The following is a 23,455-nucleotide window of genomic DNA, read 5'->3' as shown; positions in this document are numbered from 1 at the left end:
AATAAGCAACCTGTTCATATATATATATATATATATATAGTGTGTGTGTAACTGATTTCAAAGATGTCCTTTAACAGGATGACATATGGACACAGACACTGAAACAAATGTATAACCTTTATTTTTGAGAGTATTCCTCGGTTTAGAGGTATATACATGGTTTGCAGCAGATAATGAATCGGACAGAGAAAGAAAAGAGGTAATTTGAGCATTAAACATGCACAGCCAGAAGGTATTGTGTTCAACATGACAACCTTGGGATTTTTCAGAAGAGTGGTTAATATTCTGTAGGATATTAGCCAGCGCTTCTGGGCAAACTCTGAACAGGAGAGCCGAGAAGGAAAAATACACTTTGAATGAGGTGTCAGTACGCTACAGTCTTACCTATGGGTCATCTCCACTGAAAACGGTGAGATTGACTTCTGAACAACAAACAGGTCTATAGGACATCATCGTTACTCGCTGGGAATCAGGGCGTATTAACAGTTCTTCCTAAAATATCCCCAGAGACTCACAAGAGCTGAGATTTAGCAAGTCCTGGAGGACTTTACTCTTCTCCAAAGACGTGGCAGATTTCACAACTCTTAGGCAGCATTTGCCAAGCGGAAAAATGAATGTGAGAATTAGCCCCCCAGACATTCACTCGTCGGTGTGTTCATGTTTCCGTTCTGTAAATGGAGGATAAATCCCACCAAATGCACAATGTAAACTTTGTAATAGCGTGCAGCAAGGAAAATAATATTATCACAAACCCACAAATGAAAAACAAAACAGATAAGCAAAACATTTCCTATGTTTGAGGGTTGGACTATGACTCTGGAGACCAGGGTTTGGCTCAGCCACAGAAAGCTACTGAGTGGTTTTTATTGATTTATTTCATTTTATTGAGTGGGCAAGTCACACTCTCTCAGCCTCAGGGGAAGGCAATGGCAACCCTCCCCTGAACAAACCTTGCCAAGGAAACCCAGAGATATAGGTTCATCTTAATTCTGTAATGTAGCGGCAGCCTAAGTCCATGGGAACCTCTTTGACGCCACTTCAAAAAAGAAACCCTCTGCCATCCAAGCATATGTGCCAATAGTAAATCCATCCTTTCGCCTAATAATAGAGATTCTGCATAGAGGAAAGAGCGGTGATGCCTCTCCTAGGTGAAAAAAGGGGGACCTGAGTGAGAAGGGCTTGCTGCTCCATAGGCACCTGACTGCCATTGTAATGAGCCATTGGTCTCCTTGCCCTCAAAACAGGTTGCCACGCATTGCTGCCTGGAAGTCCAATGTAGTGTTAAGAGATTCCTTGTATCACAGTGAGAGCCACAACAGGAAAGTCATTACTCCTGAGCCCAACAGTTCCCAATCTCCTGCGGAAAGGGTTTTAGGGAAAGAGCGAAACCAGTCCTGGGTTTTGACACGGCTTCTTCTCGTCTTCGGGCCCTCTCCTGGCACGCGAGGCATTGTAAAGTTTATATATGTCTAAGCTTTGGGATTATACTGTATATATGAGGCACAGAGTTTTGATAGGTGTTCCCCGAGAGCCCTAGCGTTGCAGTCCGACACCAACTCCGATCCGAAAAAAGAGCGTTAGGAGATGCTGCTCCTCCTCCTCAAAAGGTGGCAGGCGGGCATTAGCTGGCCGGGAAGGTCTTCTTCGTGGTCACTTTCGCAATTGCGCTGGAAGAAAGGGGAGAAGTTGCGTGAATTTTCAGCAGGGCCAAACAACTTAGTTGTTGAGTCAAAGGTTTTCATGGCCGGCATCCATAGTTTTTTGTGGGTTTTTCGGGCTCTGTGGCCATGTTCTAGAAGAGTTTCTTCCTGACGTTTCGCCAGCATCTCCGAAGATGCCAGCCACAGATGCTGTAGAAACGTCAGGAATAAACTCTTCCAGAACATGGCCACATAACCCAAAAAACCCCACAAAAACTAAAAAAAAAGCTCAGTTGTTGTCGTGTGCCTTCAAGTCATTTCCGACTTAGGGCAACTCAAAGGTGACCCTATTATAGTTTTTTTCAAGGCAAAGTTTGTTCAGAGGGAGTTTGCCTTTGCCTCTCTCTCTGAAGCTGAGATAGTGTGATTTTCCAAGTGAGATTCATGGCCAAGCAAAGACTTTAACCCTGGTTTTTACTGTTAGTCTACCAGCGTGGCATATTGGTTTGAGTGCTGGACAATGCTGGAGACCAGGGTTGGCTTAGCCAGATCCCCCCCGCCAATTAATAATAATAATAATAATAAACAAAGCTTTTATTTCTATCCCGCTTATTTGTAAGAAACAATCAAAGCAGCTTCCAACAATTAAAATAGTATAAATACAATACAGATAATAATAATAATACAAATATATACAGAAACACCCTCCCTTTAAAAAAGAATTAAACTATTCTAAGATTAAAATTCCAAACATTAAAATCAACCCAATTATATTACAAGTTTTATTTCTTCCTTTTATAAGCCGGACTCCTCCCTCAAAACAACAATGGAAAGCTAATGGAAAAAGCAGCGCATAAGGCCATGGGTTGTGGTTTGAGCGTTGCAAAAAGTCACAGTAGGCTCCATGTTATACCCTGCAATGAGTCTGAGGAACAAATTACTTTTTTAAAAGTTGATTTCCAAGCTCATGGTCTGGACATCTCTCTGAAACCTTTGGTTATCTGCTAAAAGTTAGACAAAAACGGAGGAAAAGGAACCTTTTTGGGCCAGCTGAACTTTGTAATGGAGGTATGACTGCAAGTCCCAGCACCCCCTAGCCAACACAGAGATAGTGAAGAATGCTGTGAGTTATGGTCCTACAATTTCTGAAGGGCTACAGATTCCCACCTTTGCACAATGCATGCAGGATGCACAATCCCCTACATACTTATGTAGGAGTAAGTCCAACTGAATTCAGTGTCTGAGGAGACATGCTTAGGACTATGAAGTGTATTGTTGTTGTTGTTGTTATATTTATTTATATCCCTCTCTTTCCCCAGAACTGTGACCCAGAGCGGCTCAACTTTAAAAGAACAATAATAAGATGCTGTTGAGACTGTGTCCTAGCAAGCACCCAAAAGGCTAATGAATGATGGGAGCTGTAGTACAACAGTATGCAATGCTCTGTAAGGTTCATACCTGACTCTAAAACCAGTAACTGGACACACAGGGATCTATCTGCCTCTACTTTTGCCTCTGGGTATATACTCACCAAACTTTCCTCTTGCATTAGGTGGACTTTCCTCACCAAGGAACGGGACAGATGGTTGCACAGAGACACGATGCTGTAGGTGAGCTGCGGAGAGAAAAGGATCCTGTTCACATGCACACAAACGGCCAGGACACCGAAAAGATGGGAATTATTGTTTCTGGGTACACCCAAACGCTGGGAGTTATAGTCCAGAACATCTGGGGAAGGCAACAAATCTGGGGAGGTCTGCTCCGTGGGTTTAAAGCAGTCTTTCTCAACCTTTCCACCTTGGATAGGTGGAATATCCAAGTTTCAGGGAATACATAAAAATTATTATAGAAATACAGCTCAAAGAAAATGGGTTTTCCCTTTTTTGTTAATTTTGATATCTTAGGGGACCACTAACAGCCTCTTGCAGAATCCTAGGGTTGCAAAGAACCCTTGTTGAAAAGCCCAAATTTAAATAATTCCTCCTATATTGAATGAGTTGAATCTCCTCTCCTTCTAGATCTAATCTGCACTCTAGAAACAACACAGCTTGATAGCGCTTTAACTACCATGGCTCCATCCTATGGAATCCAGGAATTTGTAGTTTCTCTGATGGAGAAGGCGTAAGTATCTCACAAAACCATAAATCCCAGAGTTCCACATCCTAGAGCTGTGGCAGTTAAAGCGGTGTCAAACTGTATTAATTCTGCGGTGCAGATTGGACCCTAGATGTGATTAGGCTATCCTTCTCCTTCCTTCTCAAATCAGAAGCACTCTTAAGAGGAATACATCCAAGACAAGAAGGCTTCCTCTTACAGTGCCTAGGCTTCATCCTTCAATTGAACTTTTCCTTGCTGATTCTTCCCCCCACACACACACATTGTCAAATAGGGCCACATCCCAAAAGCGCATGGCGCACACCTTACCTTCCACCGCCTCCTGACATATTGCTTTTTGAAGTTTTCCAGGTTAATGACCGACTCCCGCCTCACCATGGCTTGCCGCTTGTCCGTCGGCTGAGAGATAAGAACAAGAGGTTAGTTTTTTGCTGTTTTCCCTATTTAAAAAGACACAGCAAACGCCGTGGGGCTTTGCACCCTTTAAAAGGTAGAAATCGTTTTTAGTTTTGGCTGTGCCGCTTTAACTGCCATGGCTCCATCTTAAGGCACCCTAGGATTTGTAGTTTGTTGTGGCACCAGAAAAGGTATGTCACCAGAAGGTATGTCGCAAAATCTTACAAAACGACAAGTTCCTGGATTCCATAGCACTGAGCCATGGCCGTTAAAGCGGTGTCAAACTGCATTATTTCTCCAGTGTAGATGCAGCTTCTATCTGGAATATGGACATGATGAGGTTTATAAAGCCAAGCTAAAACTAGTGGCAATAAGGTCTAGAAGATGCCATTTTTTAAATAACAAGAAGCGAGCAGAAGTTACTTGCTATTCACCTCCTGTTTGGAAAAAATGCTTCTCTGGGGTTTAAATTAGTCCACCTTGCGCCCCAAAAGGTTGAGCATTGCCACAGTCTCCATAGAGGGCATTTGGGGACAAAAATATATCTTCTTTGGAAAAATTTTGCCATTTTTGAGAGCCATAAAAATGACCCTGTACACTTTGCCCACCTCTGCCTCAAGGCAATGTGTCCCTTACCTTTTTCTGACAGCAAGAAGGACTTCCAAGCCAATTAAAACGCTGTAACTACTATCGGAAGAGAAAGGTGCACAGTTTGATGGATTTTGGAGTTGGTTGTGTTTTGCTACACGGCTGAACACGTTTCCTGGATCTGAAGATACAGTACTGAATTTTGCCACGATAGAGGAAGAGGAAGTTAATGGACTGGGATTTAATACTTTGAAGCTTTCACTCCAGCAAAGTCCTCTTTCACTTGGACTACAACTGGCAATTTTTTTCTATTATATCACTTGAAGGTTTTTTCCAGATATAACAATACAGAGGTTTCTTGAGAAATTCAGTGCTCTCTGCCTAAGGAAAGAGCATTAGCATTGCACAGGGCAGGGGCAGACTGGATCTTAAGGGAAGTTACTTTTCTGTTGCTAATGGAGTTTAAATGGTATTACCTGTCTTCTATTGCCTTTTGTCCCTAGTCTTCACAAGGCCAAAAAGGGGAATGGCCCCTGCCTCCACTGAGATGCCCCCAGACCATTTTAACCGACAACAGAACCCACTTCTGAGACAAAATGTAGGCCTGGGACTCCAACATCCTCACTTTTCTTTGGTATGACTTTTAAGATCTTTGCCCAAGGATGAAGCCACTGAAGCTTCAAACGCTTGTATGATGTATTTTGTGACTGACTGTGTTTTGTGTAGTTTGTATTTGGTTGTACTTTAACTATGTGTTAGTAGTTATGGATACTTCCCAGCTGGGGTCAGGACAGATATAGAGACAGGAGGGGCTCATTGTTGTCGTTGTGTGCCTTCAAGTCATTTCCATCTTACGGCAGCCCTAAGGCGAACCTATGATGAGGGTTTCTTAGCAAGATTTGTTCAGAGAGGGGTTTGACTTTGCCTTCTTCAAAGGCTGAGAGAGTGTGACATGTATATTGAGAGGATATCTGTGTGCATTATCTGTGAGTCTTCTATATGTAGATAATGAAACAGAAGCAAAGGACTGTTTAGTTCTTTCCCTGAGCTGGGCCAAGCCCTTAGAAGAATCCCTCCAAATTAACTTTTCTATGATTTTCTTTGGAGGTAGAAAATTTAGGATAGAGCTAGCATCGTGTAGTAGTTGGAGTACTGAAGTCCAGGGTTCAAATCCCTACTCAGCCCTAAGTCTAATTAAAAATAATAATCCAAACCAGTCTGATAGCCTTTAGTGTTGAAGAGTGGGGTATAAATACCATAAGTAAAATAAATAAATAAATAGGTGCACCTGGATAAGTCACACTCTCTTAGCCTTAGAAGCCTAAGGCAATGGCAAAATTCCTCAATGGGGTTGCCATGATTCAGTGTCAACTTGGAGTCACATAACAACACAGTGTGTTATTGTGGTTTAAATGCAGGACTAGGATTGTCATCAGCAAGATCATCTTCCGCTTACTGAGGACAGCCATTTGCATCGCTTTAAAGACAGATGGTGCTTCAAGAAACCATGCTGTGCTAAATTAAATATTTATTGGCTCTTTTGCTGTGAGGTCAGTTACATATTGGGGAACAATAATGCTGCCTGAGCAATACGCTTCTTCAAAGGACAGAGAAATGCATAATTCCATAATAACTCCCTCCCATTCACTTTCTAATAAGAAAGAACGAAATATTGTATGTACAGCGCTGTGTAAATTTACAGCGCTTTATAAATAAAGGTTAATAAAGAACGAGAGAGCGATAGCGTAATTCAGTCATTTCGGTCCTTCACTGCACCATGTTCCTTTTGTCTGGTTTGGGATGAACGCCAGGTCTCTTGACATTGCCTGACCCAGCTTTTGCTCTCAAGAGATATGAGTCTTTGCACACTCATTCTGAATTCTCCAGTCCTTCCAGAACACCTTCATGATGGGGCTGTCTTTCCACCAAAAATACCTACTGCTTGGTCGGGATTGCGGAGTATGTTTGGGGCCACAAGACCCAAAGGTACATCTGAACCCATCCTTACTACAAGTGCTTTTTGTCTACATTTCAAAATATCCAAAATATTAATGCATCATCCCCACTGACTGTTTTATTTGACTGCAATAAGAAAGCTGTAGTAGTCCATGCAACTATCTACAATCAAGTAGCCAAGAGGTATTCCATAGTAGAGGTACGTTGATGCTAACTCCCAAAGTACAATAGCAGGGCAGCTTTCTTTTTAAAATTCAAGGGGCAGATGAGTACAATTGAATTTCAACCAGTCTCTAAACTGGCAACCTTCACAACCTGTCTCTTGGAAAAGAGCTTTGCTAGCCAAGTCCGTAACAACAGCTGGATCTCTCTCACATATATTTTTAGGGAGCTCAAAAATCCAGCCATAAGGAGTGGCTGCCAAAGATGTTTTGTGCAGAAATCAATAAAGCGAATATGTGGGTTTAGTAAATAGGTAGGAATTCTTAGGATGGCAGCAAGACCTTACCAAGATCACTTCTTACTGTTTCACATCAAAGAAACAACATAAATATATCAAACTCTAAAAACCCAATTCAGGGAGCACTATTGATTCGACTTTGCAACACCCAAGTTCAAGGCGGCTAGGAAACCTTCGCAGCACGACTGGTTGAGCAACTCCATCAGTGAGTCATTGATGTCCTTATTGAAGACTGAGCCTATATTTCCAACGGTATAAGCCTCACTTTCAGCCTCTTGCCGGAAGCTGCCTGCCAAGTCCTGGATCCACTTGAGTTCTTCCGAAAGCTCCCGACTCAAAGACTCATAATGCGACTGCAACTCTGTATACTTCTCAGTGATACCGGTAAGGCTGGTCCCTACATCCTTGATGTCCTCCTGAAGATGCTTCTTCAGGGATTCAATCTTACGATACTCATACTTCAGTTGGGAAAGTTCGTGCCTGATGTTCTCGTGCTCCTCTTTGTACCACGCTTCTTTCTCATTGTAGATGGAGACCAGGGCGTCCATGTCCTCCTGCAGGGAATCGTGGGACACAGCCAAGGCCCCGAAGCTCTGCTCCATCCCTGAAATGTCCTCCACAACGAGAGCAAAGCGCTCAAAGTTGACGTAGGTGTTGTTTGGTACCATGCTGGAGTGGCACTTGATGGTGTATTCCTTCAGGCGCTTGGTCTTCAGCTGCCTAGTCTCAGCCCTTCTGTTCCCCTGGACTTTCATTTCTTCTTTGGGCTGGTGATTCTTCAGACAGAAGTAGGAGGTTATTTGGCATTGGTCCACAAGGCCTTGCCATGTGTTTCTGTGCACATCACCACAACACCAACGACACCACAACAGGCAAAAAGGGTGCAACAAAATGCAGGTCCACCATGCTGGGAGGAAACACGGAACCTTTTTTTCCCTTCATGCATGTGATTTACTGTATATATGTGTTTATATGTGTGTGATTTTTTTTAGGTTACATATTGTATTCTGTTTGTTATTATCACACACACACATATTTAGGATACTAAGATGTCACTTGCCAGGCCATGACAAGGAAAACACATTGTTGAGCTAGGTACACTCTTGCATCACAATGGATGTCCAACAGTTTTAAGCTTCATTTTAAAATTTCCAAAACGTTCAATATGATATACATTTTCCCACTTTAGGGGGATACACCAATGTCTGCTGATCATGATATGGAGACTGGTCTTAACATTTACTGAAATCTCTCTGTGTTTTCAACTATTGGGGGGAAATTGCAGGGACATCTTCAAAGTTCTCTTGTGACTGTTGGCTTTGGACAAATGTAGGACATTCATTGCCACATCTATGCAAAACATCACCACAAACACACACAGAGAAGAGGCACAATCCACTGGGCATTTCGTCCTTTCACAATCACTCTTGGAAGATGTGAAGTTGAAGGCTTTCATGGCCGGCATCCATAGTTTTTTGTGGGTTTTTCAGGCTATGTGGCCATATTCTAGAAGAGGTTCTTCCTGATGTTTCGCCAGAATCTGTGGCTGGCATCTGAAGATGCTGGCGAAACATCAGGAAGAAACTCTTCTAGAACATGGCCACATAGCCCGAAAAACCCACAAAAAACTCTTGGAAGAACTGGACAAATGGCAACCAAGTGCCTCTCTGCGATCTCCTACTGAATTCAAAGAGGGTTGAAGGAAGATGCTCACACTGGATTGAGCCCAACTATGCCAAGACAAAATGTTGGTTTGCATCTCTATGTGCATGCAGACAGGGATGCCACCATCACAAAGTGCTTTCCGAGACAGAAAATTGTATCCAATTTTTAAACCTCTTGCTTCAGATAAGAAATCTCCTTTTTAAAGTCCAAAATTTAAGGTCATTTTATTTCTCACCTTGCCTTCATAGATTTAGAAAAAGCCTCTCCAGACTGTTTCTCTCCTAAGGAATTTATCATCATTGGAAATTGAGGAACAGATGCAAATTGGACATCAATACCGGAAACATACAGGCCACCGCCATGCAGCGACAGTGGTTAAAATGTTCTATCCAAAAGTAAGTGAGATTGAGAGAAAGCGACTTTTAAAAGCCAAAATGGGAAACTCCATACAAAGTTCTGTCCAACTTCAGCATGAATTAATGAATCTGCTTCTCATATGAAAGAGGAGTGCTATTTCTGGACTTACCGTGATCCAGGGATGGGAGAGGGCTTCTTGGATTGTGAGACGCTTCCTACAAAGAGAGAAAACACTTAAGTAAACATATTCTCTCCAACTGTCCCGATTTGGTAAGGATAGTTCCAATTACTCCTCTATCATTTCACTTTTCCTGTTGCTTTTAAAATGTCACAATTTCTTTTTCCTTTCCACCTTTGTCCTCAGGTTACTTCAACTGCTGCAAAGTATTGTGAACACTCTTTGAAATATGTTTTGCAACGGGGGAAGGACAAGTTACTAGATTACAAATCTTCTTGTCCACAGAAAAGTCTACTAGACACAAATAGAAAATGTTTACAGAATATATAATGGGATATTCAGTATATTAACCAGAAATGTGATGAATTTAAGAACAAAAGTTCAAAATTATTACCTGTTATATTAGAAAAATGAAGAGGAGAAACCAGATTAAAGCAACTCAAACAAGTAATGAAGAAAAAGATTTTAATTTTGCCAAAACTGATGATCACTGTAAATTGGTCTACAGTACTGCAAGAATGAAACCCAATGATATAATAAAACCAAGTAATGAAACAGAGACAAAGCAATAAAGGCATTTCGTTGAAATAACCTGAACTCACCAAGGGGAAACTGACATCGCTGATAATCAGGAAAATGCCAGGCAAAGAAATAAGTTTAGCTGGCAGCCGAAACAGCCTAAGACAGAGATTTTGCTTCTCTTGGGACTTACCGCGTATCCTTCACTAGAAGTTTCCGGATAAAATCTTTTGCCAAGTCACTTGTGTGGCTGAAGAGTTCGTCATCAAACTCATAGTTTACTGCAGTGATGTTGGCCAAGGTCTCCTGCTTGGTCTCGCCAAGGAATGGTGAAGCGCCACTGAGTCTAGAGGGAAAGAAAGAGAAGAAATAGTGAGATAAGAGTTACTTTTGGGTGATACCTGCCTGCCAAGAAGGTGGGGAATATGGACCAGGACCCCACTGTGTATTGGCGCAACTTCTTGTTTCCCAGTGCGGAAGAGCGGAATATGGAATATGTTTGCACAAGTAGTCCCTCTGTTTGGTTCACAAACAGTTGTGCTTTCTCTAAGTGTGACTTTGGGCCCAGTCAGACTGACCTTTTTGCACTGGAAGGAACTGGGAAACTTCGGTTTCCCCCTCCCCGAATCCCTCTGGAAGCAAGTGCTGACTACCAATCAGGGTATTTTAACCCTGAATGGCCTCTTGGAGAAATCGGGTTTAAAATGAAGACTCCTGGCTGTCAATCAAATTTAGTTCTGCGATCATCACAGGTGATGTTTCCTGCACTCATTGGGCAATCAGAAGTGTGCTTCTCCCCCTTAAAGAACCAGGTGCCGATATGCTATGCGCAGATGCTGTCAAATTTAAAAACTTCCTCTCTCTGTGTGTGTGTGTGTGTGTGTGTGTGTGTTGTGGGGATTTGGGTCAGTGCAGGTCATAGATCTTCCCTTGGCTCCATTTGCCCCAAAATGCAATCCAGTGCCATCTCTGCATCCTCTCTCCTTGCCACCCCAGAATGCCTCATACAGTTGGCCCTTCTTATACACGGATTTTTTATACGCGGATTCAAGCATACATGGTTTGAAAATGTTAAAAAAAAAGTATAAATTTCAAATATCGAACCTTGATTTTCCATTTTTATAAAGGACACCATTTTGCCATGTCATTATATTTAATGGGACTTGAGCATACACGGATTTTGTTTTGTTATATACTCTGACCTGCCCTGAACCTCCTCCTGCTCCATTACCCCGATTGGCCTCCACGGCCCCCTTCTCTCCCCTGGCTCTTCATCCTCCTCCTCTGTCCCCGATTCTCCTGGCACCCTTTGGCTCCTTCCTTCTCCTCCTGGTCCTGCTCCCGATTGCCCTCCATGGCCCCCTGCTTTCCCCCGGCTCCTTCATCCTCCTCCTCCTCCTGATCCTCCTCCATCTCTTGGGATCCTTTGGCTCCTTCCTCCTCCTCCCCCTTCGCCCCAATGAAGGAGAGGGAATGCTCACCCTCTGCCCTCCCTCTGACCTAAATCCCTCCCCTGAACTTGACCTGATCATGATCGGGGGGCAAGTTCATATTCGCCAAACCTGTTTTTCCCCCAAAAGAGACGGCTTTCTACCCGATTCTAAATGACCCGTGCTATGGGGCATTTGCCACAAAACGCTTGTGCATGCCTCAAAATGGATTGTGACAGATTTGGGGCAAATATGAACTTCATTTGTAAGAATTGATTCCTGAAGGTAGTCTGAATGGCCCCTTTGTACGAACCACGATTAGGCTTCATCCCCAACTGCAAGATGTTGGAGTGAAGGTCTCCAGTTCAAGATTCCTATTGTTTTTAGCACAATTGTGTGAGCATGTGTTTGTTGTTGTGTGCCCCCAAGTCATTTCTGACTTACAGTGACCCTAAGACAAACCTATCATAGGGTTTTCCAAGCAGGTTTCTTCAGAGGGGGTTTGCCATAGTCAACCTCTGAGGCTGAGAAAGTGCAACTTGTCCATGGTGACACAATGGGTTTTTATGCTTGAGTGGAAATTGAACCCTGATCTCCAGAGTCGTAGTCCAATGTTCAAACCATAAGACCACGCTGGCTCTCTGAGCAAATTTGTGTGTTTATGCAATACAAATGCTGTGCTGCTTTCATTAACTGGTTATCAGCAATCTCATATATAAGGGAGAGAAGTGTAGTGGTCTGAGTCTTGGACTAGGACACTGGCAGACCAGGGTTTGAATCCCCACTTGGTTAGGGAAACTCACCGGGTGATGGGAAAAGTTATCACTGAGGAAGAACACACAAAGCTGGGTGAGATGGCAGCAGTTAGCTTTGGCCTGAGCCTTTTGGAAAGGGCCAGATTCACTTTTCCTCTCTCCTTTGCTGAGATAATGGAGCACAAACTACTTTTGCACTTTCTGAACTCAGTTTGCAGCAACTAAAGTAAGCTAAGGACCAAGGCTGAAAGTGGGAAGAAGAAGAGAGAAACTGGGACCATGTTCCTGCCAAATCAGGACAGCTGAAGGGTATGCCACAGATACACAAATGTTTGAGGCCACCTCTGCTCAGAAGGAATTTGCTGAAATTATACATTCAAGGTGTAAGGAAACTGAAGCTTCACTTGAAATCGAAGTGAGGAAGCTTCCAGCAAAGGTTATTTTTCTGACAGTTCAGCTGTTGGCTTCAATGCAAAAGTTGCAAACAACCAACGTAAGCATGCCAATAATAAAACTGGCATTCAGCAATCAATCAATTAATTTAGCTGGGTGGGGGGAAGAGACTGCTTTTCTGTCTCAAGTGTCCTTTACTATAATGGGCATCTTTTGTTTATCTCCCTATTTTGTTTAAGGTGATGCTAAAGCACTTTCTTGTCAGTCTCCCAACAGGAATGCTGAACTGGGAAATCGAGTTACAGGGCAATGCTGCCCCTAAAGCAAGGGCAGCAGGAACTTTCTCCAGCTTGAAGGAGAACTATTATCATCGTCATCTGTATTCTCGGCTTTGCACCTTCGTTGCTAAACATCTGCAACGCTGCAATGCTGAAATTATGTTCCTCATAGCCAACAGCTTGTTCAGGAGAAAGGATCGATGAGATGGAGAGGTCAAAGGGCCTGTCTCAAACTGGGGGGAGACCCTTTCCGGCTTTTCCAGCATAGCATTTTACCATGCAAAACATTCCCAACCCTATTGTTTTTCTCTCCAATGAGAAAAAGATATGAGCACGAAATGGTGTAGTGGTGCCAGCATGGTGTAGTGGTTTGAGAGCTGGACTATGGAGACCAGGATTCGAATCCCCTCTCAACCATAGGAACCCACTGGGTAACCTTGGGCAAGTCACATACTCTCAGCCTTAGAAACAAGGCTGCCAAGAAGAACCTGTGACAGGTTCATCTTAGCATTGCCATAAGTCAGAAATTACTTGAAGGCAGACGGCAAGAAGAGTGACTGAAATAAAGACGTTGGCAGCATGAGCTTTTGTAGACCAGTCTACTTCCTCAGGTGCATTTGGATGTACTTAAGTCTAGGAAATCTCATGCTGCTAATTTCTTTCTTTCAGTGAGTCTCAAAGGTGCTGCAAGATCTCTCTACAGACTGATTCTACAGACTAACACAGCTATATCTTTGAATTCGAGCAAGAAGAATGTCCTTCAGCCTGAACTATCTCAAAGGGCTCTTGGGAAGATAAAATATAAGAAGCCCCACTTATATTGGTCTGATCAAATAAACACACTCCACAATTCTAGCCCTCTCATGTCAAGTGGCATATAAACAGAGATTAACAAAAGCCAGATTTCACATTTATACAATGCTTTTAGTTGCCCACTCCTGCTTACTGTATTACTCTTGCCTCTTCTCTCTCTCGGTATCCATGCTTTCAACTGACCTGCTTATAGTGTGGATAATGTGCGTGTAAATCTACAGTGCTATATAAATAAACAACATCAACAATAATAATAATGGGGATCAGAGTCGATGTATGCCACCTTGAGCCCTCTGGAAGAAAGGTGAGTTACAAATGCAATGAACAAATGACCAAATAATCCAGCACTGTACTTACAGTATGTAGGTGATGACTCCTATACTCCTGCAAAAAGAGGAGGGAAAAGGGAAAACACATACGTTAACTTTAAATGTGTATCTGCATACACAGAAGGAAAGAGAATAGGTAGTCAATTTTTTAAAAAAAAGTCTAATAAGAGAAATGTTTTAAAACAACGCACAGAAAGAATGCAGACAAGAGAGCGGCAACTGACCCGTCAGCAAGAACTGAAAGGCCAAATACTTACCACATATCTGCCGCCAGGCCAAGAGGCTCATAGTTCACAATTTCTGGTGCTGAAAAAAAGGAAACATCGATTCCAGCCTCAGCAAGATGCCAAAAAGAGTTATAGCAAAGTAATTAAAGAACCACAAAGCCGGAAAGCATCACGGAGGCCAAGTCCTCTGCTGCATCAGGGGCCATCCATTTGCCTGCCTCTACATTCAGTTCTTCGGGCGCTCACACTCCGCATGGTGAAACTCAACAACAACCACAAGTTATTAAAAGATACCTGTCTTTGTGTGTTTGTGTGTGTTTGTGTGCGTGCATGCAGGGCTAACCTGGCTGTGGTTTCCTTCCAATACAGCATCCCTATCCTAGAGTTTGATTGGCAAGATTTATTCCAAGGAAGTTTGCCACCATTGCCGTCCTCCGAGGCTGAGAGGATTCAAACCCTAATCTCCCAGAGTTTCTCTGGTCAAATGAGGATTCAAAGCCTGATCTCACAGAGTCGGGTCCAATAAATAAATAAATAAAACACCCAAACCACTACACCGCACTTCCTCTCCTGAGTTTCAATCCACCGCATTCAGGAAGAAAAGCCAAAGGAAGTGAGGTGAACCAGGAGGCAATCTCTTTACGGACTGAATATCCCTTTTCTGGAATTCCAAAATCAAAATGGTCCCCATGGGGGGCTGAGACAGGGACACCTTTGCTTTCTGATGCCTTAAATTTGGATGTTTAATCTCTTTTTATGGGTTGATCACTGTTTTTATGATTGGGGGGGGGGCTGGGGTTTTGGTGTTTTTAAATTGTAATTTTTAATTGTTTGATGTTTAATTATACTGTTGGAATCTGCTTTGATTCCTTTGTGAAAAAGCAGAATACAAATCAATATTATTATGCTGCTGATCATTTTCAGCAGTTATTCTGGCTTCACGAACCTCTCCTGAAACTATAGATATAATTGGGAAGACTGTCGGCAGAAATCTTTAAGCTTTATTTAAGTTTCCGCCAAGGGGACTCATATGAAGCAAAAGGCATATTTCTCAAAATCCATTATCAAGTCGTCACCAAGCCTTACCTACAAATTCTGGCGTCCCAAAAATGTTTTTGAATTCTACTCCGTCTTCTATTTCGTGGGCCAGGCCAAAATCGATCAGCTTTATGTATGGGATGGGGATGTCATTGTCAAGCAGCATAATGTTCTCAGGCTTAAGGAAGGAAGGGAAAAGACAGACACAATCAGAGAAATTAAATCAAACAACCAGATTGGGTTTGTGGTGTTTCCACAGAGCCCTTGTGTTCATCTAGGTCAGTGGTTTCCAAATTTTGGTCCTGCAAACATTTTAGACTTTTTAGAGTTTTCAATGCTTTAGTGATGTGAACTTGTTTCTGTTATTTACTTTAATTTTTGTACCAAACAAAGTGTCTTTTGCTTTGAATCCTAGGGCTGGGGTAAATGCACATTGCATTTTAAAAAGTAGTGTTGACAAATGCTCCCTATCTAATGCTAAGAATCAGGACAGAGTCCTCCAAAAAATAATCTGTGCTTTTGGTCAGTGATAAATAAATTCTTACTTGCAAAGGGAATAAAAGACCACCAATTTATTATCATCATCATAAGTAGTAGTAGTAGTACCAGCAGCAGTAGTACATAAACCCCACCAAATGAATTGGTTCTTCTCATTATGGACAGATCTAATCCAAATGCGTTCCCACCCCAACACTTTTCATATGAAACTTCTCTTCCTGAAATCTGAAGCGGATGTTTGGCCCAGGTAAGGAAATGTCATCTTGGGTGGAGTGTATTGTCAAGCAACAAAAACATCAACAACTCCCATTAGTTGATGCTGTTTTGTCCTGTTTTTTTTCACAAGGAGCTTATGGGGTTTTGTGTTACACATGGAGAGGGACACTCCTGTCCTCAAAGGTCTCCTATAAGCTTTCTATCCATCACAGCGCAGAAAAATAATACCATAAATATAGCTACCCCCATGGCACTTTCCTGCACAACTCTGGGCTTTTCTTGCGATGTGTCCTCACCTTGAGGTCAAAATGGGCAATCTTTTTGGCATGTAGATAGTTGACCCCATCCAGGATCTGCTTGATGAACTGGGTGGCTTCTTCCTCACTCAAGGACTCTTTCTGGGCCAAGAAATCAAAAAGTTCTCCTCCTGATACACTACGATACAGACGGAAAAATCTGGGGTTATCAAATATCTATTGATCACTTATTAAAGAGTACGGTGTGTGTGTGTGTGTGTAAGCAGATATATGAGCAACCATTCAATTTCTCAAGGCTGCTTACCATACTTTTTTAAATTAGTATTTTTAAAGATTTTATAGAAACAGACATAACCCACAAAACAATGCAGCTGAGATCCTGTAAAATGAGGTGCATCACGTTTGTGAGTCTTAACAATCCAGCTAAAAAAATTCTAGCTGATAGGACAACAACTACAGTTTTCTTGGCAGGTGAGGGGTTGCCATTGCCATCCTCTGAGGCTGAGAGTATATGACTTGCCCAGGGTCACCCACTGGGTTTACATATCTGAGCAGGGATTTGAACCCTGGTCATGAGAACCAGATTGTACAGTGGTTAGAGGACTGGACTAGACTCTGGAGATCAGGATTTGAATCCGGACTCAGCCACTGGATGACCCTGGGCTAGTCACATTCTCTCAGACGATGACAATGGCAACCCCCCTTTGAAGAAACTTGCCAAGAAAACCCCATGATAGGTTCATCTGAGGGTTGCCATAAGTTGGAAATTACTTGAAGACATGCTACAACTCAAGAGTCATAGTCCAACTCTCAAACCACTACACTAAAGCTGGCTCTGTTACACACAGCTGCAAAAACACACCCACGACACACCTTTTCTCCGCACTCATTAACAATCCTACATGCCCCTGTTCCTGGCTGCTCTATAATGAAACTGTGCCAATAAATGTCCATGTTGCACGCAAGGCTTCCACAGGGTGGCTCTCAGCACCACCAGAGAAATCCTGTGAACATCCCATGCATCTTGTTGTTACTCATAGAGAGGAGCTGAATCCAAGGTTCATTTTTAAGGGGAAAAACACCTGGGATTCTGCCTTTAATGGGTCCAAATTTTGAAAGACTGCTGATTAGATCTCTTTGCACCACAATTCACCTCCAATTTTCATTCATTAATCTTGCCTTCTGAGTTTGGCATAGATAACGGAAAGTGTTTTGTTTCAAACCAAGCCTGGAATTTATTTGTTCCCTGATTCTAGAAATATGGACAGATGTTCTAGAATTTTATGTTATGCATAACACAGAAACTCTCCCAAGCATTTTCCAGGTACAGGTTGAGTCTTTCTTATCCAAAATCCAACATGCTGCAAAATCCAAACCATTTTTCCTATGTGGCTGAGATAGTGACACGTTTGCTTTCTGATGGTTAGTCTATACAAACTGTGTTTTGTGCACAAAATTAGTTTAAAATATTATATAACATTACCAGCAGGCAATGTGCAGAAGGTGCGCATAAATGAATTTTGTGTTTAGACTTGGGTCTGATCTCTAAGATATATCATTATATATATACATAGATATAGATGCAAATATTCCATAATTTGAAAAGCTCCTGAAATCCAAAGCATTTAGGATGAGGGAGACTCAACCTGTATTATTATATCATTACAAATCCCAGGATAACACAGAATGGGGCTCCAAACCAGTCAAAGTGTGACCAAAGTGTGGAAAGTGTATAGTGTCAAAGAAACCCTCATTAAAAGCAGAGAGGGCTTTAAGATGATATATTCTAGTATTTGGAATCTTTGTTGCCTCTTATCCTGCTCCCCTTGAAGTTGGATTTGGCCCTTAGGGTGAAAGGTGGCCCTTCATCATTTGCCTTAAGGATGAGGAACGTTAGTTCCCCCAAAAGAATACTAGTATAAAAGAGCACTGCAATGTGACATTGGCGCCCGTTTGCAGCCCAGGCTGTTCCTACTTACAGCTCAAGGATGAGGACGACGTCCGTCTTGTTCTCATAGACATCATGGAGTTTGATGATGTTGGTGTGGAGGGTCTGCTGCAGGATGTTCACTTCCCGTTCAATCTCTTCTCGTCGCACCCCACGGCGGCTGGCACGGCTCTGGCGCTTCTTGATGAACTTGGCCGCGTATTCCACCCCCGTGGCCTTCTCCCGGCATTTCTTCACAATGGCAAATTGGCCACTGCAAAGAAGGAAAAGGAGCGAGAGTCACCCCATGAGGCAAAAAGCGCACAATGACAACAACAAAATGGGCATTTGTAAGGTAAATGAACACCCACAATGGAGAACAGAGGGTGAAAGACACCAGCAAATAGTAAATATTATTTGCAGTTCTTTGTTGCACTCCATTATCCAATGTGCATTTGCAATGTGATCTCTGGTGCCTCTTCCTTTCCTGAATCCAGCATGAACATCAGGCATTTCTCACTTCATATATGATACAAGCCTTTGCTGTAGATTTCTGAACATGACTTGCTTGCGTGGGAAATTAATGCAACTTTGGTTACTGCAATCTTTCGTACTCCCTTTGTGGGGGGGGGGGGGGCGATTGGGATGTATATTGAGCACTTCCCAATCTGTGGAGTGTTATTTTATTTTCCATATTTGCTGACAGGTTTTAATAGTAAATACTATGATTTGGTATCTACACATACACACAAACACATACACATGGATTTGGTTTCTACATATATTTTTCTTTAAAAGGTTTGGAAGCATTTAACCAAACATGTCCATAAGCAGAACAGCTACTGAGCTTTGCTGACCTTTTCCTGCTCAACAAACTTGTCCTGTCCAGCTTTTTGCACTGCAGGCCAGTCTGCTTCGGACACAGCTGTTTGGCTTCAAAGGTTCCTCTTCAGTCCCTAATTTTAGAGCTCAGTAAGAGGAAACCCAGGACCAGATGAGTAATATTGAGCCAGGAGCCCAAACAGGTTTGGAATCCAATGACAGAAGCCTTCCAAATCCAGGTGTGAAGTCATTTTCCTTCGCAGCAAAGGAAATGAAGGTTTCCTCATAACTCTGCAATTTCCTGCCTCCTTCCAGCAGGATCTCCTTAATGGGTGCGATTTGAACACAGAGCAAGCCCTGGAAGGGGAGGTGACTGCTATGCCATCCCTTCTCAGGATTCTTCTCAAAGCCTGGTAGCTAAAAACATGCGGCTGCATGGGAAGAAAAGATCAATTTATATAATGTCCTGCCTTTCTTTGTTTAAATGGTGGCTCTTGGCGTCTGTGCCTAGGTTTGCCAGACTGAACACTGGAGAGGGTACTTTTAATGACATTTTAAAATTTCAACTAGTGTCACTTGTCATTCAATCAGATAGCATCCAATACCTGCAGAAATTCCCTTTTTGCACACTGAGGAAAAGTACAGAAGCCCTCTCCAGTTTGTGAAGTCAAAGACACTGTCCAGTTATTGCTCTGGCATTTTAACAGTGAATCCACTTTGAATTTCAGACCAAGATGCTGCACTGTATCTCCCACCCAAAAGATTCAGCTCTTATGAAGGCCATACTAGCAGCCGGAGCACATTCCCTGCCCCACTGAAATGGGGGGGGGCTACATGCCACTGCTGTGCCCCCAGTCCGCCCATACCTAGCCTTCACAATATGGGTTGGCAAGGACAAGGTAACTTGGAGGTCTCTCATTCATAGGGTTGCCATAAGTTGGGGTCAACGTGACAGCAGTTAACATCAAAAATTTATAATGTGTAAGAAGCCTGTGTTGTATTTCAGGAGGATTCAAATCCTGATTCAGCCATGGAAACCTCCTGAGTAACCTTGAGCAAGTCACGCTCTCTCAGCCTCACAGAAAGGGGATGGCAAAGCTCTTCTGTATCAATCTGGCCAAGAAAACACTGTCATAAGTTGTCTTACCAGCAGCAATACAGAAAACCTATTCACCCAGGAGGTATGTCTCTTAACATCGTCTCTCCTTGATGTGTTTTTCCAAACACAGGGATTTCTGCTTGTTTCTTCCCTTGTTTTGCAGTCTTGACATGTATTGGCACCAACGAAGCTGTGCCACGTGATCCTCCAGAATGCAGATATCATCTCTCGGAGCTCTTCCTCAGCAGAATTCCATCCATAATTCTTGTCCAATTCAAATTACGGGCTTTTGTTTACAGGCACAGGGCAGGTTTGGGACGGGGAAACCTCTTTCTATATGATTACACACATTGCCAGTTTGGTAATGACCGGGACGTGGACGCAGAACGTACACATTATGCGGCATATCCTGCAATTACATCCCATATTTTCTGGTGTATAATTAACCCAGAGGCCACAGCTGAAGTCAGATTCGAAGTCTCTCCCGGGCCTATAAAAGTCTGAGAATGCAGAGATAAAGCTCGCAGTTGACCCTAGCTTGCCCTGGAATGAACAGGCCTCCTCAAGGGCTAATTTTAGTCCTGGGATGGCCGGCCTGATCTGGTTATAATCTATGGGGTCATTCCATCCTATTTTACAAAGAATGGGTGTAAATGGGGCAACTGCGCACCACCAATCTGAGATTCATGTATGATAAAGTATCCCTACGCCTTCTCAGACTCAAACCTGACTCAAGGTTCATGTCTTCCTTCGAGGATTTTCTCTTCCTGGCTTCATCAGTAATCCCTCCCAGTTGCTGCTCAGAGACACTGCTTCACTAAAGATAGAAACCGAGTCAAAGCAAGGAGGAGAACTCAACACCACTCAGCTGCTAAAAGGGGCTAAGAGATGATGAATCAGAGATAGAGGGAAATGGGAGGCTTGTAGGGGGTGCAACGGGGATTTAAACACATAGTGGTTTAATACAATGAGAGTTGGACTGCAATTCTGGAAACATGACCTTGGGCACGTCATACTCTCTCAGCCTCAGGAGAAAACAATGGCAAGCCTCCTCTGAAGAATCTTGCCAAGAAAACCCCATGATAGGTGCACCTTATGGTTGCCGTAAGTTGGAAATGGTTTGAAGGCACACAAAAACAACAACATTTTGGAAGAAGGAGCTGGCAAAGCCACCTCTGAGCTTTCCTTGCCTAAAAAACCCCCCAAAACTATGAAATCAAAGGGTTGCTATAAGTTGACTGGTGACATACAATATAGCATATTGTCTAAGTGCCCTAAAAGCACCAGATCCCATCAGGTTTTGGAAACTAAGCAGGATCAGCCCTGGTTAAGTACTTGGATAGGAGACCATCAATGAACTCCCAGTGTTGGAGGCTATAGTTTGAAGGAAGGAACTGGCAAAACCATCTCTGAGAATCCCTTGCCTAGGAAAACTCTATGAAATTAAAGGGATCACCATAAGTCTTTGAGACATTGCCTCCCAGGCACTAGATCCCATCTGGTCTTGCAAGCTAAGCAGAGTTAGCCCTGGTTAATCCTTGGATGGGAGATCACCAATGTATTCTAGGTGCTGCAGCCACTATTTCCAAGAAAGGAACTGGCAAAACCACCTTATCTAAGAGAAAGAGAGAGACCATGACATAGGACCAATCTCCCAAACAAGACTTATCACGAACTCTGTAAGTTGTCATACACTTGCCAAAGCCTGAATGTCAACTGTATGTCCTAAAGCAAACAATGTTCAAAGGTCAATATTGAAATGTTTAGGGAAGTAAAATAAGGGACTGAAAAGAAAGCATTAATTTTGGTATCTTGCCCTGTTTGTTGTATATGATTTGTCAGCTACCTAAATATCATGGCAGGCAAGCCCACAATTTAGAAAGCATGAGGAATTCTCCCCTGCCCTGAGCATCCCAGCGGCAAGGACCCTGCAGCTTTAAGAAAGCCCTTTTCTTCTCCAAGTTTTCCTCGCTGTATTAAAGCATTCTTCAGTTGCCAAATTCAGATAAGGAAAAGGTTTCCTGTTTTCTCCAGGATAAACAAGTTTCCAAACCAAGGAGGAAAGGATGAGATTCAGAGAAGTGGAGAACAAATTGTGATTTGCAGCAAGATTGAACTGCAGGCACTTGGGTATGTTCAGGGTTAAACTACACAATGGCTGGGAACACCTTGTTAAAGCACACAGACACACACAGAGAGCAGTGCGTTTTAAAAGGATCTGTTGTGATTACATTCTCTATACCTTATAAAAGCAAAAGGATCAACACACGCACAGCGGTTGCCCAAAGGGAGGGTCTGCCTTTGCCCTCCATTATGTGTCTATGCTTTAAGCCACCCAAAATCAGAATACAAATCTAGATGTGCAAATTCAGGCTTCATGAAGCAGCATTTACAGTGATTTGGAGAGTGTCTCTCTGTGTGTCTTCCTTCAAATCACCTGTCTATTATGGTGACCCCATGATTTCATAGGGTTTTCTTAGGCAAGGACTACTCAGAGGTGGTTCTGCCAGTTCCTCCTTCCAAAATATTGCCTATAGCACCTGGTCATTGGTGGTCTCTCATCCAAGTACAGTACCAACCAGGGCTGACCCTGCTGAGCTTTTAAGATCAGACAGATCTGGTGCCTTTTAGATAAGTGTACATACCTTCATGATTCCTGTTGATTTATGCTGACACTATTAATATCAGGTTTTCTTAGGCACGACATCCTCAGAAGTGGTTTTGTCAGTTCCTTCGACTGAAATATCACCTGCAGCACCTGGGATTCCTTGGCAGTTCTCCATCAAAGAATCAACTAGGGCTGACCCCGCTTAGCTTCCCTGAGCCCCGTTTGGGAGAAAGGGAGGATATAAATCAAATGCATAAATAAAAATAAAAAAGCTTCCAAGACCAGAGGGGACCTGGTGTCTTTAGTGGCTTAATGTGTGTGTGAGAGAGGAAGTGTTTGTAAAGAGGGCTGCCCTTTAGAAAAGAGACCCACAGCGCTGGCCAGAGAGATGCAAGGCTTCCCAATGTATAGTCCAACAAGCCCTTCATTGCTTTCCTTACAAAAAATTACATTCCACATTTTCTCAAACATGGCAGATGGAGCAATTTCTCCTTTTAAATGCAAGAACACTTTTTAAACCCTACAGGTTAAATTCTCAGGATAATATTAATCAGCCATACACTTGCTCAGAAGGCACCAGAGAGTCTTGTGCCACGGAAGAAGTGATGCCAGCCTGTTATTCAGAGGCCATGAGACAGGAATGGAGGAAGCCACCTCCTCGTGAGTCAGGCTCTAAGGCAGGGCTTCCCAAACACTGCTCCTCCAAGTGTTTTGGACTTTGCCACCCAGAAGCCCCAGCCAGGAGGCTTCTGGGAGCTGAAGTCCAAAGCATGTAGAGGACCAAAGTGTGGATAGCACAGCTCTAAGGGGTCCAAGTACAGGCAGCTCTGACTGGGAGCTATAGTTGTCTTTGGCATCAGGCAGGATCTGTTCTTCTTTTGCTCAATCTGG

At 43.0% G+C, this 23,455-nt stretch overlaps 3 protein-coding genes across 5 annotated transcripts in view; 1 reads left to right on the top strand and 2 right to left on the bottom strand.

The window, feature by feature from the left end:
• MINDY2 (MINDY lysine 48 deubiquitinase 2) overlaps positions 1-23,455 on the bottom strand; it is a 689,230-nt gene that overhangs the window by 403,950 nt on the left and 261,825 nt on the right. The window lies entirely within an intron of this gene.
• MYO1E (myosin IE) overlaps positions 1-23,455 on the top strand; it is a 568,767-nt gene that overhangs the window by 388,386 nt on the left and 156,926 nt on the right. The window lies entirely within an intron of this gene.
• DAPK2 (death associated protein kinase 2) overlaps positions 100-23,455 on the bottom strand; it is a 43,781-nt gene continuing 20,425 nt past the window's right edge. The window contains exons 3-12 of one of the 2 annotated variants that reach the window (XM_042471394.1): positions 18,088-18,309; positions 16,148-16,286; positions 15,186-15,315; positions 14,130-14,178; positions 13,901-13,927; positions 10,068-10,220; positions 9,347-9,392; positions 4,065-4,154; positions 3,172-3,255; positions 100-1,667 (exon numbers count right to left, since the gene is read on the bottom strand). In XM_042471394.1, the coding sequence (XP_042327328.1) occupies positions 1,578-1,667; positions 3,172-3,255; positions 4,065-4,154; positions 9,347-9,392; positions 10,068-10,220; positions 13,901-13,927; positions 14,130-14,178; positions 15,186-15,315; positions 16,148-16,286; positions 18,088-18,309 (1,030 nt within the window). In that variant the 3' untranslated portion in view covers positions 100-1,577. Of the gene's footprint in view, positions 1,668-3,171; positions 3,256-4,064; positions 7,932-9,346; positions 9,393-10,067; positions 10,221-13,900; positions 13,928-14,129; positions 14,179-15,185; positions 15,316-16,147; positions 16,287-18,087; positions 18,310-23,455 lie in introns of those variants that run through there. The other variant, XM_042471393.1, reaches the window with a different exon arrangement.

Source organism: Sceloporus undulatus, chromosome 6 (genome assembly GCF_019175285.1).
Source record: "Sceloporus undulatus isolate JIND9_A2432 ecotype Alabama chromosome 6, SceUnd_v1.1, whole genome shotgun sequence".
In the NCBI taxonomy this organism is placed as follows: Eukaryota; Metazoa; Chordata; class Lepidosauria; order Squamata; family Phrynosomatidae; genus Sceloporus; species Sceloporus undulatus.
This window is presented reverse-complemented; position numbering and strand designations above follow the sequence as displayed.